Source organism: Patagioenas fasciata, chromosome Z (genome assembly GCF_037038585.1).
Source record: "Patagioenas fasciata isolate bPatFas1 chromosome Z, bPatFas1.hap1, whole genome shotgun sequence".
Classification (NCBI taxonomy): Eukaryota; Metazoa; Chordata; class Aves; order Columbiformes; family Columbidae; genus Patagioenas; species Patagioenas fasciata.
The window spans coordinates 868,893-886,252 of record NC_092560.1 but is presented as its reverse complement, the minus strand read 5'-3'; the positions used below and the strand labels follow the sequence as shown (position 1 = coordinate 886,252).

Genomic DNA, 17,360 nt, shown 5'->3' with positions numbered 1-17,360 from the left:
GCACAGCTGTGGGTCCACACGTTGCCTGAAAACACCACGAACAACGTTTTACCCTGGCTGAGCAGCCTCTTTGTCAGCGGCAGCGCTGGGGGCACCACGACAATAACCCCGAGCGGGAGGTTTTTGAGCATCCATCGCACAGACTGCACAGCGAGCTCCGGAACACACGGGTGACCCGGCCTTCCCCTCTTTTTGGGGTAAAGAAGAGGTGGTGCTGGCTCTCCCACTGCACTGAAGTGCTTGCGCTCGTTGCTCTCCCGGCCATCTGCAGCCTGCAAGACGTTAAACCCAGGGCACGGTGCGGGACGGTGACAGTGACATTCTGCTGCCACGGACTGACCTGAACCGACACCAGGGGAAACTAACGCTGCCCGGAGAGGAGTCAGCGATGCTTGTGTTTATATGGTTTACACTGTTTGATGCAGAGATGCGTGCATGCTCGTATGCTCTCTCCCACGGCAGAATGACCATTTTCTTCATCCTGGGTGGTTCTGTTTCACATCTCTTGGCTGATTTACAGCTTTCTAGTTCTGAGGATGCCCTTGGCCACAAATTGGAGTCCACTTTGGTACGTATGGGTGAACCAGTAAACTCCCACATGTTAGGGGGCCTGCAGAGTTCCCACACAATGCGTATATCCTATTGACATTAACGGGAATTAAATACACGACATACTGGATTTTGTCATTAATTTCACTGCAACAAAAATGCACAGAAATCCAAAGCGCAATGTTTTTATTTGGAGGTAAAAGGGGCAAAAAATGTTTGGACTGCTAGAACATGTTGGTGAAAACACACACCAGTGAAACAGGTGCTTTCCTGGTATAATTTTGCTGTTGGGAGACCATACAAACTACACTGGGAGCACCACCATTTCGTTGATAAACACACCTGGACGAGCCAGAGCCAAAAACACCGTCCCGAAGAGATGAAATCCCAGCTGTTTGTGACCCCGGACAGGGATCAGCAGAGAGAAAGGGCCCTCGGCTGGGCGTTCTGCAGGAGGCTTGTGCTGGGCTGAAACACCTGCTGAAACAAACACCCCCGATGGGGTCAGCGCTGCCGGAGCTGCGCCGGGTGACACAGGTCATGCGAGTTTTCCCAGGTTAGGGAAAAAGAAGCATTTTTGCCAAGGTCTTGCCCGTCGTGTGGTCGGTTCCATGTGGCCTCCAATGCAAAATCACCTCCCAGCGCTCGCCGGGGGAAAGGAGGATGCAAGCAGGAAAGAACACGGGATTTTTTACATGTATAAAGGCTGTTAGCTCTTTATTTCGTGTGCGATTTGGTTCTTTGAGGCGGATGAAAACGGAGACCGTGAGCGGGTCAGCTCCACTCGTGACTCGGGAGGGACGGTCGATCGGCTCTGCAGGGCGCAGGGCTCAGCATCAGCCTTCTCTGTGTGCCTGCCCCGGAGCCACCCCGAGGTTCGTTTACGGGACAACAGGGTCCAAAACAACTTCTATTGAACCGGTGAGAAACAGGGTTTAGCACTCCAAAAGTGACTTGAATACAGGTTCAGATACCAGTTGAGGAAAATTATGGATACAACAGGAGGTTCACAGAGTGCATGCACACGGCTTCACCCAAAACAATGCCGGAGCCGCCCCTGAGTCCCAGAGGAGCACACACTGCATGAACACGGTGCGGGGTTATTGTAAAGGGATACACGTACTCGTAGTGAGTACAGAAAGTGCACGCTTGCAATTCTGCAAGGGTAAATTTATAATACACTCGCAATCCTGCGAGGGTTAACACACGTGCAAATGTGCACGGAATATTACACGTGCTTACGTGGAAGCAGGGGAGGAAAATACACTCGCGATTGTGCGAGGAAACAATTAAAGTACGCGTGCAAATGTGCACGGAAAGTCACTCGTGCTTGTATTAAACACGGGAAGTTACATGTGCAAATGTGCACGTAAAGGATAAATACACTCGCAATCCCGCGAGGGTTAATTCACTCACAGCCGTGGCGGCGAGGCGAGCGGGGTCTCCATCCCGGGGCTCTCGGCGGCACCATCTCGCTCGTGCTCCCAGAGACCCGCGACAAGGGGCGGAGTCTCGACGGGAATCCCGTTTTATAGCCTGATCAGACCTGACTGTGGCCATTCCAGAAGCTTCTCTGCACCCCCACACCGGCTGTGGGTGCCCCTGAAGCCTCCAAACACCCCCACACTGGCCGCAGGTGCCCAGCGGCTCCTGGCGCCTCAGCGCTGCCTTCTCCTAACGGCCCTGCCAGGGGCTCTGGGGCCAAACAGAAGGAGCTGTCAGCCTCAAACAGCAGAGGGAGGGAGATGTGCCTGCTCCTTCCACGGTGAAGGAGGGAGGGGAGAGAGGGGGGTTTGCATCCTGACACAGTGCAACACAGCGAATTAAACCTGCTCCTCCTGCACGGTTGCTTCCACCCGCCCGCACACACCAGCTGCGTGGCTCTGCGCGCGGCGGACGCCGGCAGAGAGAAGACATCCGCGGGCTTTGTGCCAGCAGGAGACACCGCGCTCAGTTCAGCGCGTAATCCCCAGCCAAACTTCGCAATATTTCGTTCCTCATGCAATATTGGGCTGTGGTTTAAATAAACCCTACGGGTTTAGGTGCTCGGATGGCATTAAAAGGCGAAGAGAGCTCTGGGGCCTGTTCTTCCTGCCGTGTTCCAAGGTCTGGCGGTGTCGCGCTCCTCCGCCAGCACATCTGCAGGAGCAACGCGCGGGGGCCGTGCCCCGGGCTGGTGTGTGCGGGGCTTGTGAACAGCAACGGGCTGAGCTTTGCTGAGAAAAGTCAATCCTGAGCGCCTCTGCAGGCAAGCACATGTTGATGAACACCCCTGAAAGTGCAGCGGCTTAGACTCCGCGTGAAACCACAGGGGCGAAGTCAAGGAACTGAGCGGATTAACACGAACTGCAGCGCTGGTGAACCTGGCGCGTCGGGAAATGCTGGGCTTTGGATTTTGCATTTAGAATGCTGGTAGGAAAGGGAGACACGGGAGAGCAAGAAAGCGACTGATTTTGTTGCAAAACAAGCCCTATCTGACTCATCAGCGTGAGCAGCAGAAAGATCTATAAAATTTGTCCTTTGAAACCAGGGCAATGCAACTGAAAACTGCTTGAGTGAAGAGAACAGAAAACCACAAAATTCGCTCTTTTCTGGATCTCTTTCCGACCTGACACCCATTCTTTTTCCTTCCTTTCCACCGCCAGGGAGTGACTCCCTGCTCAAGTTATCTTCAGCATTCTCCAAACTTCATAAGAAGACAAAGGTCACACCAAACATCCGAAATGTTTATTAAGAACATGAGACCAGCCTGTGCCAGGTGGGTCTCTGGCGCACAGGGCTTGCCCAGGGCGCTGTTAATTGTCGTTTCCCTGACGAAGAACGTGCCCCTCCGCCCAGGTTGAGACCCAACGCGCTGCAGCGCGGGCAGCGTGTGGAACCCAGCGCACAGCGCACGGAAATCGGGCAGAATTGATACAGAACTGCAGGGAGACATCGGCAACAACTGTGCAGAACGTGAACATCGTGAAACTTTAACACACGGGACACACATGGAGCTGCTGAGAGGGGCCAGAGGAGCCCCGGGAATGACTGAGGCTGGAACAGCTCTGCTGGGGACAGGTGAGAGAGCTGGGGTGTTCAGCTGGAGAAGAGAAGCTCCAGGACACCTCCGTGCACCTTTCAGTGCTTAAAAGGGGCCCATGAGAAAGATGGGACAGACTTTAGAGCAGGGGCTGTTGTGACAGGACAAGGGGTGATGGTTTAAACTAAAGGAGGGAGATTCAGGCCGGACATGAGGAAGGAATTGTTGTCCTGAGGGTGGTGAGAGCCTGGCCCAGGTACCCAGAGAGGTGGTGGATGAACCATCCCTGGAGACATCCCAGGCCAGGCTGGACGGGGCTCTGAGCACCCTGAGCTGGTGAAGATGTCCCTGTCATGGCAGGGGGGCTGGGGGTGTTTTAAACATCCCTGCCACCCCAAACCACTCTGTGATTTCTGCTATTCTGTGATCACATCCCGTCACTCTCTACCCCAGAGGAACAATCCTCTCAGACTCAGCCAAGCATTCCGTCGGGTACATGGTCCCACACGCAGGCCTAAACACGACAGGAGAGTGATTTAAGCAAGCGGGTAAGATGAAGCGCAGGCTTAACGATTTTACATCACCTGCAGCATGTGCTTAAATGACTCGGCAAACTGAAGAATGCCCATTGTTTTCTGGCTGGTTTTCCCCAAGCCGGGGGGTCACACACGGTCTTTACAGGACTGAAAGGGGAGATGCTGGAGGTTTGTGCGGTTTGAGCAGGGATTAACAGCTTGAGCCCAGCTTTTCAGCAGCACTGGGGGGCTGTGCCCAGGCGCGCTCAGCTGAGCTCGGTACCAGACCAAGCACAACGTCCACGCTGCCTCGCTGTGGAAATTCAGCCCCTGAATCAGGTGTGTGGTTTAGAACCGGGCTGACCCCAGCCCCGGGACAGGCTCCTCCACAGCGTGATCCACAGGAACCGCTGGATCCTACAGGTGCTCTAAAGGAGGCTCTTTCTATTTTACTTTAAAGGGAATTTAAAGAAATATTCCGTGTACTCCGCATAACCTTCCCTAAAGGATTCCAGATTGGGCGATCGAAGCCATGAAGGAATTTTTACTGCGGTGTTTTCACAAGAGACACAAGATCCCACATTTATAGGGTGTGACAGAATACCCACCTGTTCTCTTATAAAGCCAGCGTTACTTACCTGCCTAAACTGCTCTCTACACAATTATGGTGATTTTTTGCATAATAAGAGCCGGATTATTCTTACATTAGTGCGACTGCAGAAACACCGAATTCTTTGGCAAAATGTACCCGTGCTGTTACAAGGTCTATCAAACGAACAAATCCCCCTTCCTCCAGAGCAACCTGCGTTAACAACACCACTTCCGTGCAAAATCTGGCACGAAATTTAGCTTTAAACTCTGTTATAGCAAATTAGCGCTGCGTCTTCGTGCTGCTCCTGCTGAGTGGCCGTGTCTGTCCCAAAATTGCCGTTTTCCAAGTCATAAATGCAAAATCATTATTGACAGTGAATTCACTAAATAAATGCGTTTTTTCAGCCAGTTGTACCCATCGTACTGAGAGTTCGTTAATTGATATTCCACTCTATCCATACGGCACCAAAGCCAGTACTGAGTAGTTTCCCTGACAAAAGCGTCAGTTTGTTATAAAGACACCTCATGGCAATGCAAGTTATTCCTTAACAATACAAGTATTTTATACTATTAAAAAAATGCATAAAGAGCAGTTGTGCTCTTTACATCTGCTGGCATAGCTTTATAGACTCAAACAAAACAACACGAACCAAAGCAAACCCACAACGACAACAAACCATAAACCAAACACTTAAGGCAAAGCTCTGTGAAACCCATCAGTTCTCTAATGTAATATAATATAGAATAGCACAGAATAGCACAGAATAGCACAGAATAGCACAGAATAGCATAGAATAGAATAGAATAGAATAGAATAGAATAGAATAGAATAGAATAGAATAGAATAGAATAGAATAGAATAGAAATCATGTAATATATTATACATTATGTTATATTATACGTTATGTTATATTATACATTATATTATATTGTATTGTATAGTATATATTGTATTGTATTATATCATATTATATTGTATTGTATTGTATTGTCTTGTCTTGTCTTGTCTTGTCTTGTCTTGTCTTGTATCGTATCGTATCGTATCGTATCGTATCGTATCGTATCGTATCGTATCGTATTATATATAACGACCATATTTCTATTCACCTTTCGAAATGCTCTGCTTGCGCAGAACCTTTAACCTCTATGGGTCCGTTTGACACGAGGACTCCGTGGTCCAGCGCACGCCCCACGTTCTGTTTCCTTATCACAGTCTACGGCACCACATTATGTCTGCGATTTAAAACACGGACTGGTAACGTGGGCACAGTCAAACACAACAGCACATCTAACAGCAACCAGTTCACTTGTTTCGGGGAGGGAACATGACACCAGAAAGACAGAGATCCATGCTCAGCGACAGTCGACTCGAGGTAGTCAAACAGCTGGAACGATACAACCATTAAGATATATTTTCCTGATAACTACCCACATTCACATATTATCTATTTATTTTTCTCTGGTATCTCAGTGGAACTTGGAACGTATTTGACCTGTGTTTTTTTCCACTGGGCATTTACTGAGCTGCTGGAAGCAAAATTTCTCATTCTTTCTGCTTACATTATCCCCATAAACTGCCATAAAAGAAGCAATATTTTTAATGAATACTTGTGCCATTAAATAGAAAAGCATTTACTGCAATGATCTCTGCTAGCGCCTAGTAGGGCTGGAGTTTGAGCCTTTGGGTAGCTCAGAACAGCTAAAGCTGGAAGGTTCGAATGCAGCGCGACGTTTAAAAACCGTGCAAACTTGAAAGAAAACCCATCGTTTAGTGCAGAAAACAGGTAATATTTCCCAAATGTAGGCTCAGGTTTCCTGGTTTTTATGCTACTTCAGAAACCTGTTTTCTACGCACATTTACCAGAAGTATTTCTGCTGTGGAAATGTAGCCTATTGCAAGCACCAAAACACGTTTTAATTACCCGTGCGGCGTTTGACACGGCAGGTTGTGCTGACCGAGCAGTAACTACTTGAGACCTGAGAAACAAACTAAATCTAAGTATGGCGCATAAACCCTCCAGAAGTTGAAGCTTTGCAGAGCAAAAGCAGACTCGTTAATTCCTGCGTGTTTGCCCAAACTTGGGGGTTTTTTGGCCTAACAGTGGGAGAAGGGGGTTCCGTGGAGCTGCATCTTTCAGGGCACATCAGAGCAGCCCAGGAACACCCCAAATTGTGCAGGGGGTCCCCAGCGCCCGCTCCCAACACAGACCAGCAAATAACTGCCCCTAAAAAGCAGTTTTCCACAGTTATTTCCAGTATACGTGGCCTTGAAATACAAGTAGCGGAGCGGGGAGAAAACCAACAAGTGTTTTAGCTGCTGGTGATTGATGCGAGGAAATGGAGAGCCACATCTTTAACCTGATCCCCGACTCATCCTGCTGTTATTCCCCTGTAGTGCTTCAGACACACGCGTTTTCATGTGAAATCAGCAGAATTCCGTAATTCAGTGTGAATTGCACCAATGTCGCCCCAGCGGCCGTGAAAGGCGATAACCCCGCTGCCCCTGGACAACAAACCCATCTCCAATAAATCACACACCTTCTCCACCCAACCCCCGGATATTTCCCCCAAGCCGTTATTTTTAATTCTAAACTATATGTCCCGGTCCTTTTAAGTCAATAGCTCGACTTTGTCTTACGGTTTTCTTTACAAATGGTAAGACCACACACTGAGCTCTGCTAACACACTGTATTATGCTACTAGTAGACAAATTTTAACATCACATCACATACATGTTGCGGTTGTTGTTGGAACATGCCTTTTAAAAAATACCTTTATTGGATGAAATTGTCTCTTTCCCAAGAAAAAATCTGGTTCTTCAATATAATTTATTAAGCCTTTTAAAATTCTGTCTGTTCAATAAAATCTTTGCTATATTATAAATACCTGTAAAGAAAATATAATTTAAAATTCTGAGAGAAAACATTTTTTTTTTCCTTTTACATTTTTCACAAAACCCACACGGGCTCCAAGGAAAGACTAACAATAAAAATAATTTACTCCTGTACAATCTACTCTGGGTTGGAAACATTCAAAAGAGAGATTTCAAACTTGTCCTCTGATGAAACTTTGGCTACAACACGTGAACTTATCTTAAAACAAAGGAGGGTCCTACATTTTCCACCTGTTTATTCTGAAAACTTCTTTCAAAGGCTGATTGAGGGTTGCTAGAACTTTCCTCGCTGTAGCGTACCTGAATGAGGACAGGCTAAAATCACTGTTTTCTGAGGAAAATAGACTCTGAGCTTCATTGCACAGGACTAAAAGTGGTCCTGCCACACCAGATGGGAATACACATCACGGAGATTAACTCCCCGTTCTGAAAATCGAACATTAGTGGAAGTAAGTTTGTGCTCTCACATGTTTTGCTCATTCAGCAGTTCTGTATTTTGCCAGAAAGCTCCTGTGTCAAGGGACAGCACAGGAAAGCTTTTACATTTGGGCCACCTGCATTCACTTCTCATTCTCAGCAGATTTCTTAACAGGGGGAGTAATTCAGTATAAGAGACATTAAATGGTGCAGTTGTTATCCTTGACATACGGACTAAAAATAGGGAAGAAACAGTCAAATCAACTATGCTAAATCTATCTAAAGCTGGCCAAAAAGCAGACTAAGCCAAAGATAGGCACAAAACCATCACAAACAATGAATAAACAGAGATTTTTAAAACTTAATTTTGAGAAGACAGTTTTCGAAGTTGTCTTTAAGTAGTCCCTTTTTCTGTCAAAGAAAACTTAAGTACTCTTACGGTAAATAAATTTACCCTAAAATTACAGAATTTAGTGTGAAGTTTGAAAAATCTCTATCAGAACTGATGAATTATGAGCAAAACGCTAAATTCCTGTCCTAGAGATGCAGCATTTTAAGGAATAGACAGCAAAGGAGAGTCTGGAAAACACATTTCAATAGTAGAAGAGAAACAAAAGCGAAAAACGGTCAGCACTTGTCTGGATTAACTTTGGCACTGCAGCGTGATGAATATCCCCTGGGAATCCTCATTTCCTTGTTCCAGATTCCCTTAAATTTCTGAGCATCAAACACTGCATTATGTTTTTTTAAATTATGAAAAGCAAAACAACAGTATGCAACGCTGACTCTGACTTCCAGGAGGTATGTGTGGAAAACTGCCGATGCTAGGGAGCTGCCCACCCTTGCTGTTTTCTGATGGCCACCTCTGTTTCCCCCTCTTCCACCTTCTCCTTCCCAATATTCCTCTCCCTCCTCCATTTCCTGTGTGCTTATTCCCTCAATTTCTGAGTCCCTTCTCAGGGTATTTCTTTCATCTCACATCTCTCCCTACACAATTTGCCTTAACTTCCTGTATATTTTGGGAAATGCTACAATCTACCACAGACACGCCAAGATCCCGTCTCTAGGTGGACTTTGCTGGTATAGTCGTCCTTTTTATTCCACTTGGGTCACAGTTCAAGGAAAGGGCAAAGTGATCTAAGCTTGTTTGTCCTGACTGCTGTTGGCGTAGGCATCTCAGAAGGCATTTGTGTCATTTAATTTCAGAAATGTAACTGATGTTCCATAGGTAGGAGGTTGGTCCCCCAGAGTTCATAGGTGGGAGACCTTACTGTGGCCTTTCTGGACTTAAAAGGGGCCCATGAGAAAGATGGGACAGACTTTAGAGCAGGGCCTGTTGTGACAGGACAAGGGGTGATGGTTTAAACTAAAGGAGGGAGATTCAGGCCGGACATGAGGAAGGAATTGTTGTCCTGAGGGTGGTGAGAGCCTGGCCCAGGTACCCAGAGAGGTGGTGGATGAACCATCCCTGGAGACATCCCAGGCCAGGCTGGACGGGCTCTGAGCACCCTGAGCTGGTGAAGATGTCCCTGTCATGGCAGGGGGCTGGGGAGCTGGGGAGGGCCCTGCAACACAAACCATCTGTGATTCCGTACAGTCAATACAAACAGACCAGTACCGCACTGGGTAACTCAGCGCAAGGACCAGCCAAGTGCTCTGATGTGCTGTCTACAGGAGCCCCGTCTTCATCAACCATGTCCAGCCTAGCAAGACATGGCTCATAATTCAGGCACTTCACATGGGCTGGATGACGAGAATGCCATCCCATGGTCTGGGATGCCTCATTCAGGCCTCTTTTATGTTAGTGTATGTCTGCCCGTAGTTTAAATTGTGAATAACTTCATCAGTGTTCAATCCAACTCCAGCCTCCCAGCTGGCCCTTTACAGGAGAACACGAGGGTGAGGGAGCATCCTTTGGAGAAGGGACAAAAAACTACGGTAGAAGCAGTACTGGTTGTGACTGCCAGATCTGGAATAAATGCCCAATATAAGAAAGGCTGCAATATTCATTACCAATCCAGGGATGAGAGTATCTCCCCATAGCTTTGGCAGTTCACTTCAAAAATGCTTGGTAATTCAGGTTTTGAATCCTTCTACAAGCTAAGTGAATAGGGTGGAAGAATAAGTAACATGAAAATTGTTTAAAATAGAGCATTAAGGTTTTCTGGGGAATACTATTGTATTTCATGCCTGAGGGGGCAAATCTACTCTGATGGTAATGAAGAAAGGATTTGAGAAAAGCTATTACTAAAAAGCTTCAGCTTACTGCCTTATCCTCCCACACCCATTTTCTCCTTTCCTTGATATTTGTATTAAGTATGAAGCAATCAAAGCAGCAATCACAGAACTAGAGCATACAACAGACTTCTGAAAAAAAACTACAGGTGGGGTGTGGAGAATGAATATTTCCAACTCAGTGCCCTACCCTATAGTTTAGTTTCCCTCATTTATAATATCAACCAAGGCCTGCAGCAGTCTATCATCTCTATGCTTGTATGGTTTGGCATTGTAAAAAAGATCAACGTAGTCACTGTACAGACTTTCTTCTGAGTCTCTCAACTGGGACGCCTTGTTTAGTTTTTCGAGGGCTTGATAGAAGTGTTCATATGGAATATTTAACTTCTCACTTCCAGTCTTCTTTGGCAGCCGCTTCTGAGCCATCTGTCTGCTAAAAGCACTTCGCAGCAAGTGCAGCATAGCCTCCGATGGGATTTTATCTTCAGCTTGGTCACTGCTACTGCTGGCATCTTCAGCGAGCTTGGGTCTCTCACTCAGGTTCTCCTGTGTGGTATGGTCCTAGAATACAGATTAGCATTGAAAGATTAGATGTCAATGATAAACTGACTGGATTAAGATTTGCTTTGATCAGTAATTTCCATCTATGTGTGGGCAGATGCTTTTTTCTTCACTCAGGAGCCACTTTGGATCCGGAAAATAACTGGACTATTATACATCAGAACAGACTATCAAAAGGTTTACACTGTATGAAATATCAAATCCCCTCACAGTGCAGGAAGTTATAAATTCCGACTCCGGACTGGCAGGATAAAACATGTATTTATTTTCTTGCACATGGCTGCCACACCTGCAGATACCTATTCAATGAATTTAAGGACCATAATCATGTCTTTCTCAATCTTCTCCTCCATCACCTGGCTGAGGAAGGTTAATCTCTCTGCACTTCACGGACACCCTAATTACTTAACAGGGAGACAAACTGATGTGATGTAATTAATAAAGTATTCCAAAGACGCTGACATAATCAAGCATTGTGAAAATGTGCAATATTACCACCCTGTGCATCCAGAAACCCAATGTCTCTCTCAGAAGCCTGGAATATGCTTAGAGGACTCTGCCTGAAAGGTAAAGAAGTGATGACAAAGGAGCCAGCAGCAACAGATTCACTTACCAAACCTTCCGAATTAGCAAGTCCCTGGCACTTGTCACGTTTTTTGCTACTAACTCCCTTCCAAACTCCCCGGAAGGGCTCTAGCAGGCAAAACTCCTTTTGGATGTGACACTTGTTCTGACTAGAATTACATAAATTCAGTATTTCTGTCAGAGGTGTGTTCCTCCCACCTCAACTGCATTAGATACTGAGTTCACTGCTTTAATAGCAATATCCTCTTACCCTTCTAAAAACCTTAGATGTTGGCATGTGAAAACAGAGGCTAACAAAAGTATCAGTTGTTGGTGTGGACGATATTGCAATACACAACTGAGAAGTGATCAGGGGCTAGAAGAAATTAATATAAAATGAATGTGTCTTCTCAGTAGGAAAAAATGTCATTTTCTTATAACTTGAAAAATAAATACGGAAAAAAATCAATGTAACACTACCTCTACAAAGTCTGTCATCTTCTCCACCCCTCTTCTGTCATTTTGCACAGCATTGTAGGATGTGTATACACGTGGCTGCTTCATGTGTTCAGGCTGGGTAGCAGTGCCATGCAAAATCAACTTCCAGTTTACAATCCTTCCTTCATTTTGTATTCTTCTGGACTAAAGGACAAGTACAGCATTAGCACAGGTTGTCAGGAAATAACAAGAGGAAACAGGACACACGATCATACAGTAGTAGGAAGTGACTAAAATAAATTACAAAGTCTTCAATATTTAAATTTAAAGAATGATTTATGAGCACCAAAAGACTGACAGATTAGAGACAGGATATATCAGAAAGTGAGATTCAATACAATGGCTTAACTACTCCAAATATTCACATTACGGTGTAACAGAATTATTAACTGATCACATAAGCATCAACGGAATTATGTCATAACAAAGAGTGCTAAAAATCACCCAAGTAGTGTTCTGTGTTATTAGTATTTGTACATTAAGCCTTTCCTTGGCAATTTCCCCAGAAAAGTTACCACTGGAATAGTAATTCCGAATATTATTCTGCAGTGGCGTACAAAAGCAATGTGAGAAACAGCTCATGGAAGTGAGCAACAAATGCTCTGTCCATTAGCCTTGGCGGCAATATTTAAACAGTGAAGAGTGGAAAAGAGACAAGTACAGAGAACCCTGGCACTTTATTTTGCCAAAGCTTCTTTCAGATTTTTTCTTCAGTCATTTAGTGACTGAAGTTGGCTGCTGAAGCTCTTAGCACAGTTTACATACACAATTTACATGACAACTAAATTATGAGTAACTCTGCTTGAGCATCTCTGATTTTCGTTAGGGTCATCAGCGTGACAACTTGTGTCAGGAATCATAAAACCCTACAAGCTGAGGAAGGAGTGCTTTAACTCTTGAGGACTAAAAGCTGGGTTTATTTTAAGTTTCAGGAATGCATCACTTGAAAATGGAAAATGAAAGAAATTACAAACAAAATGCTCTTCTTATCATGCATTACATTAATTGCAAAGAGCAGGATATCTGTAACCATGGGGTTATCTACAAGCCTGCAGTATTAACACAACACTGCTGATAATAATATTTACTTCTACTGCCTTGTCCATCTGCTTAGTACTTGGCATTATCCTCCTGTTTCAGTCTGAGGCCAATAGGGGCTGGAGGCTCCGTGTCTGATAGGAAGCGTTATGTTTCTGGCAGGATCTGACCCCTGATTCAAGCTTATTAACAGACAAATGCAATGAAATTCTCCAGAGATGAGTGTGCTTTACCACTCTCTCTTCTAAGAGAACAGTTTTTCAGTTGCCTGTCAAGCGGCTTTATTCTGGGTTCTCACTGTTGCAATGCACAGCCCCAGGTGGTTTTAGTAAACTTATTTATTTCATATCTGTAGATTTCTTGGCTTTAATCCTTAAACATTGTTCAGCAGTAATTACTCTAAGAAAAAGGTTAGGGAAAGGTATACATCAGAATAACTCTCCAAGGTCACCAAAATCCACTAATTCAAAAGGTTTTGAGTTAACGAAAATTATGCACATGCACTAAGAGAAGACTAGATCTACCCTGTATTCTTTTCTGTTGAAAAACCTAATTTGCAGTTAATCATATGTTAATTTGATTATATATTTCACTCCATGAATCATAGAAAATTATATTAAGTGATTTCTTTCACTGACATATAATGTGAAAAACATACGCATGAAAATGTTTTACAGGTACACATCAGTGAAATGAGGATATTCCTTTGCATTTATGTAAAGAACAAGAAAATCTGACTGTATCGTTTTTCTTTAATCTTTAATCCAGATGGATATTTAGTGTAAATAAACTCTTGTTGTAGCTTGCTTAATAAGAAGACTTTAACTGTTCACAGTGCTTGGCAGAGGTTAGTGATCATTTCACCTGTGCTCGTTAATGTACGGACATACTTACCACGTCAGTGATTCTTAAAACCCAGGTGCCTGCTGGATTCTCGCCCCACGTGTGAACAGACATGAAGTCCCAGTTCTTAAAGCCGTTGGGGGATTTATCTCTCTCTCTCTCCGCCAGTAAGACAGTGCTGGTCCCTGTGTAAGTCAGATCAACATTAGTGACTTTGCACACATATCCACTTTTATTTTCCACATTGCTCAGCTTGCACACCATCTACTGTGCAGGTAACCTGGAAAATACACTATTTAACAGCGGCTTGTGGAAGGGAAGCATGCTATTTCTTGTCAGTGGTTCCTTGAGTTATTCTCATAGCAGTATTTAAGAGTATTAGTATTACATCGTGCTACAAAAGTACATCTTGCTCAGTGTTCAATCTCTAACACAAAGAGTAGTGGATGCACATAAAGAAGCAAAAGAAATAAAGGTCAGACACAAGCAGTGTTTTCCACTGTTCTGGAAACTTCTGAGATGGAAGCTTTGGAGGTAAACCAGCTCAGGTAGTATTGTGAAACCAAAGCCTTACCCTGAATTCATCACTGTTTGTTTGTTTGGGGTTTTTTTTGGTGAGTGGATGTAAATTATTACAGCCTGGAACTCCAGCAGGTTGAGAAGGATTTGCATTGTTATTTTTATCAGAAAAATGCTGCAGTTCACAAAGTATTTCTGTAGCAGAAGAGACTCTACTGCACAGTAGGAAATTTGTTGTGCTTGTCTCCATGTAAGGAGGGAGCAAGGGAGCTGTATTTACATAATAAGGAGCTGAGAAGCCACGGGGAGCCTGATCATGAGTTATAAATCTATTTAAAGGTAACACCATAAATACAGAAAAGGAATGACATACATTTGTTAGCACTATTTTGCAGGAAAGTGGAAAAACAGCAAGAACCACGGGAAATAACAGTTTAACTATGAAGGCAAAATGATACTATGGGGGAGGCAGCAGCACTTGACTATTGCTACCTCAGCTAAAGCCCTAAGAATACAAAGATGAAGAACACATTACTGTCATCAGCCTTTCCAAAAAGCATGTTTTTCTAAGATGAAGCCACGCTTCCCGCATGATAGCAGTAGAACAGTGTCTTGGGAGGGAAATGTCTCTATAAAAGTGGAATGAGAGCAACTGTTGCTGTCATCTCCATGATGTACCTACAGACAGTCCATATTTTCACTCGCAAACTAAAACTTATCTAAGATGGAACTAAATTTGAAAATACCACCAAGAGTCAAGGGTAAAACACCTCACAGCAGCATTGCTCCCATAAGACGAAACTCAGAAAAGGAAGAATTAAGGTTAGGCTTAAAAGGAACCCCAGGTAAAGTAGAGCTTGCAAATCTACTGTATGTACAGTATCTAAACCCTGCTCTCTAGTGAAGTCCTGCGATAAGGATACGAACAATGCTCTAATAATTTATTATCTGTGAATTCCTAGATTAGCCTTGAATATCAGTAAATATAGATTAACCTGATGTTTCAATTCATACCTGAAAGCCTGTCTCTTTTTAATAATATCAGTTGATCTAACAGTTCTTACTCTCTCCAAAGTTGTTTACACCCATTTTCCTTTCTTTTTTTTCCTCCCTATGGTGTCATTTCAGGGCCTTGTCAAGATAGCTTGCCGTATTCTCACACATTCAGTACATTAATAGTTGTACTAAGGTGCCTAACAGAGACGCTGGGTTTTAAAATACACCAATGGGGAGACACAATTACATGAACTTTAGGGAGCCAGATACTCTGTTTACCATTAGTTTGCTAAATCACAGTATGGCAGATAAGCACTATTGACCTGCAATTCGTTCTCTGCCAAGAACTCTCAGTTTTTGTATGTCCTGTTGCCAGAACGAAAACATATTAGAAACAGTGCCTTCATTTTCTGAAGTATGATTTTCAAACCTCTTCTCACAAAAATGAGCTGGAATGCCTGAAGGCTGGAAAAGGGTTTCAGAGAACCAGTTCTTTAGTCCCTGGGATGCTTTGTCCTCACACTCACCTGCTGGGGTTGACTAGACTTGTTCAATGATACATATTTGCTCTTTTAAAACCACTGAAGAACACAGAGGTGCTTTTTTAATGAAATGAACGTTACACACTGCAGCAACACAAAGCAAGCAGGTGTTTGCCTCCCGTACCTGATGGAGACACCAGAGTGACGTGAAGATCACCTCTACGGGAATACTCGATCGTTGCCTCAAGCTGCACGTGCTCCAGAGATGCGATGGAGTTTTCTTGACCCTCGCAGGCTTTTGTGGGAATTTCAATGATGACCTCCTCATTTGCTCTTAATAACCTGGCAAAATCACAGGACTTTTTTGATTACACACAGAAACCTTTGATTCTGCGTCAAGTGAAGTGCAAATGACACATTCAATGCCCGTTTCAGAATGATGAGAAAAGAAGAAGTAAAGACACATTCTACATTTATTATTGTTTTGAATGCTCCAGTAAAAAACGTGGGAAGTCCTGGAAGCAGAGATAACACTGACCAAGTGATAGGCACTGCGTAGGGCAGACTTGTGCCACGCACCCTGGAAGCAAGGAAGCAAGTTTGATAATCCAGGGTTTCTGCCAATGCTTCATTGTCCCACAGAGACCACAAATAACAGTCTGTGCAGGCAGCTACATCACACAACTGCATCAGACTTACACTTGGTTGCCTCATTCAAATATTCAGGAGAGCTGTTATCAGGGACTTAAAATATTGCAGCAGGCACAGCTGTGTTAACCCTTTGTAGTCAGTGCTATCTCAAAGAAAAAAGAAAACATCATCTCCACGTTCTCTGTACGGAGAGACACTGTGCGTAGCTTTCTCTGCACAATTTCCATTACTTCTAATGCGAATATGGTATCTAAGTCTCCACATAAATAATTCTAAACTCAGAAGTGTTTTTATAATGTAACACAGAGGACTGCAATAAAAATATATAAACAGCAAGTATTACATACATCAGTACTGGATCAGCACTGTGGAACCGAGAGAGCTCATAAAAGCAAACTGATAGTAAAATGGCATAAATAACAGGGTTACCAAGCAGTGACACTCCAAAACACTGTAATATGTTCCTACAGACAGATTTTTGGTGCACTGACACAGTATAATTTTGACCTTTGAAATAGCTGTATTTTTTCTAGACAACAAATCTGTAAATGAACAAGTGGAGACAAAAACAGTCTAGATACTCTTACTGATTAACCAGCTTAGTGACTAATTATAGTTTATGTGTATTTGAGCTCAGTTTAGGCTCACTATGCTGAGAGCACTTGTGAATGTGGCTGGTAAGTCTTCCCCGTGAGCCTTTGAGACACTTGTGTTTCATAAGAGACGTGCTGCAGATGTGACTAAAGCTCAATATATCACCTTGACTTCAACATATACTACACCTGTCACAGCAAAAGAATTGTGAAGTCTGATTACAGATTAAAAAAAAAGGAAAAAAAAAAAGCCCTGGGAGACTTTGGTATCTTTTTATTCATATTCCAATAGTGCTCTAAACATTCATATCTTATCTGATCAGGTTCAGTCTCACAGTATCATCCATCCATATGCCAGCTGCACAGGTGGACATAATAATCTCATTTTTTGTT

At 44.0% G+C, this 17,360-nt stretch overlaps 1 protein-coding gene across 1 annotated transcript in view; it reads right to left on the bottom strand.

Annotated features, from left to right (window-relative positions):
- Positions 1 to 7,351: 7,351 nt before the first annotated feature.
- PCSK1 (proprotein convertase subtilisin/kexin type 1) overlaps positions 7,352 to 17,360 on the bottom strand; it is a 30,100-nt gene continuing 20,091 nt past the window's right edge. The window contains exons 11-14 of the mRNA XM_071802161.1: positions 15,908 to 16,065; positions 13,778 to 13,911; positions 11,828 to 11,989; positions 7,352 to 10,783 (exon numbers count right to left, since the gene is read on the bottom strand). Of these exons, the coding sequence (XP_071658262.1) occupies positions 10,421 to 10,783; positions 11,828 to 11,989; positions 13,778 to 13,911; positions 15,908 to 16,065 (817 nt within the window). The 3' untranslated portion in view covers positions 7,352 to 10,420. The remainder of the gene's footprint in view (positions 10,784 to 11,827; positions 11,990 to 13,777; positions 13,912 to 15,907; positions 16,066 to 17,360) is intronic.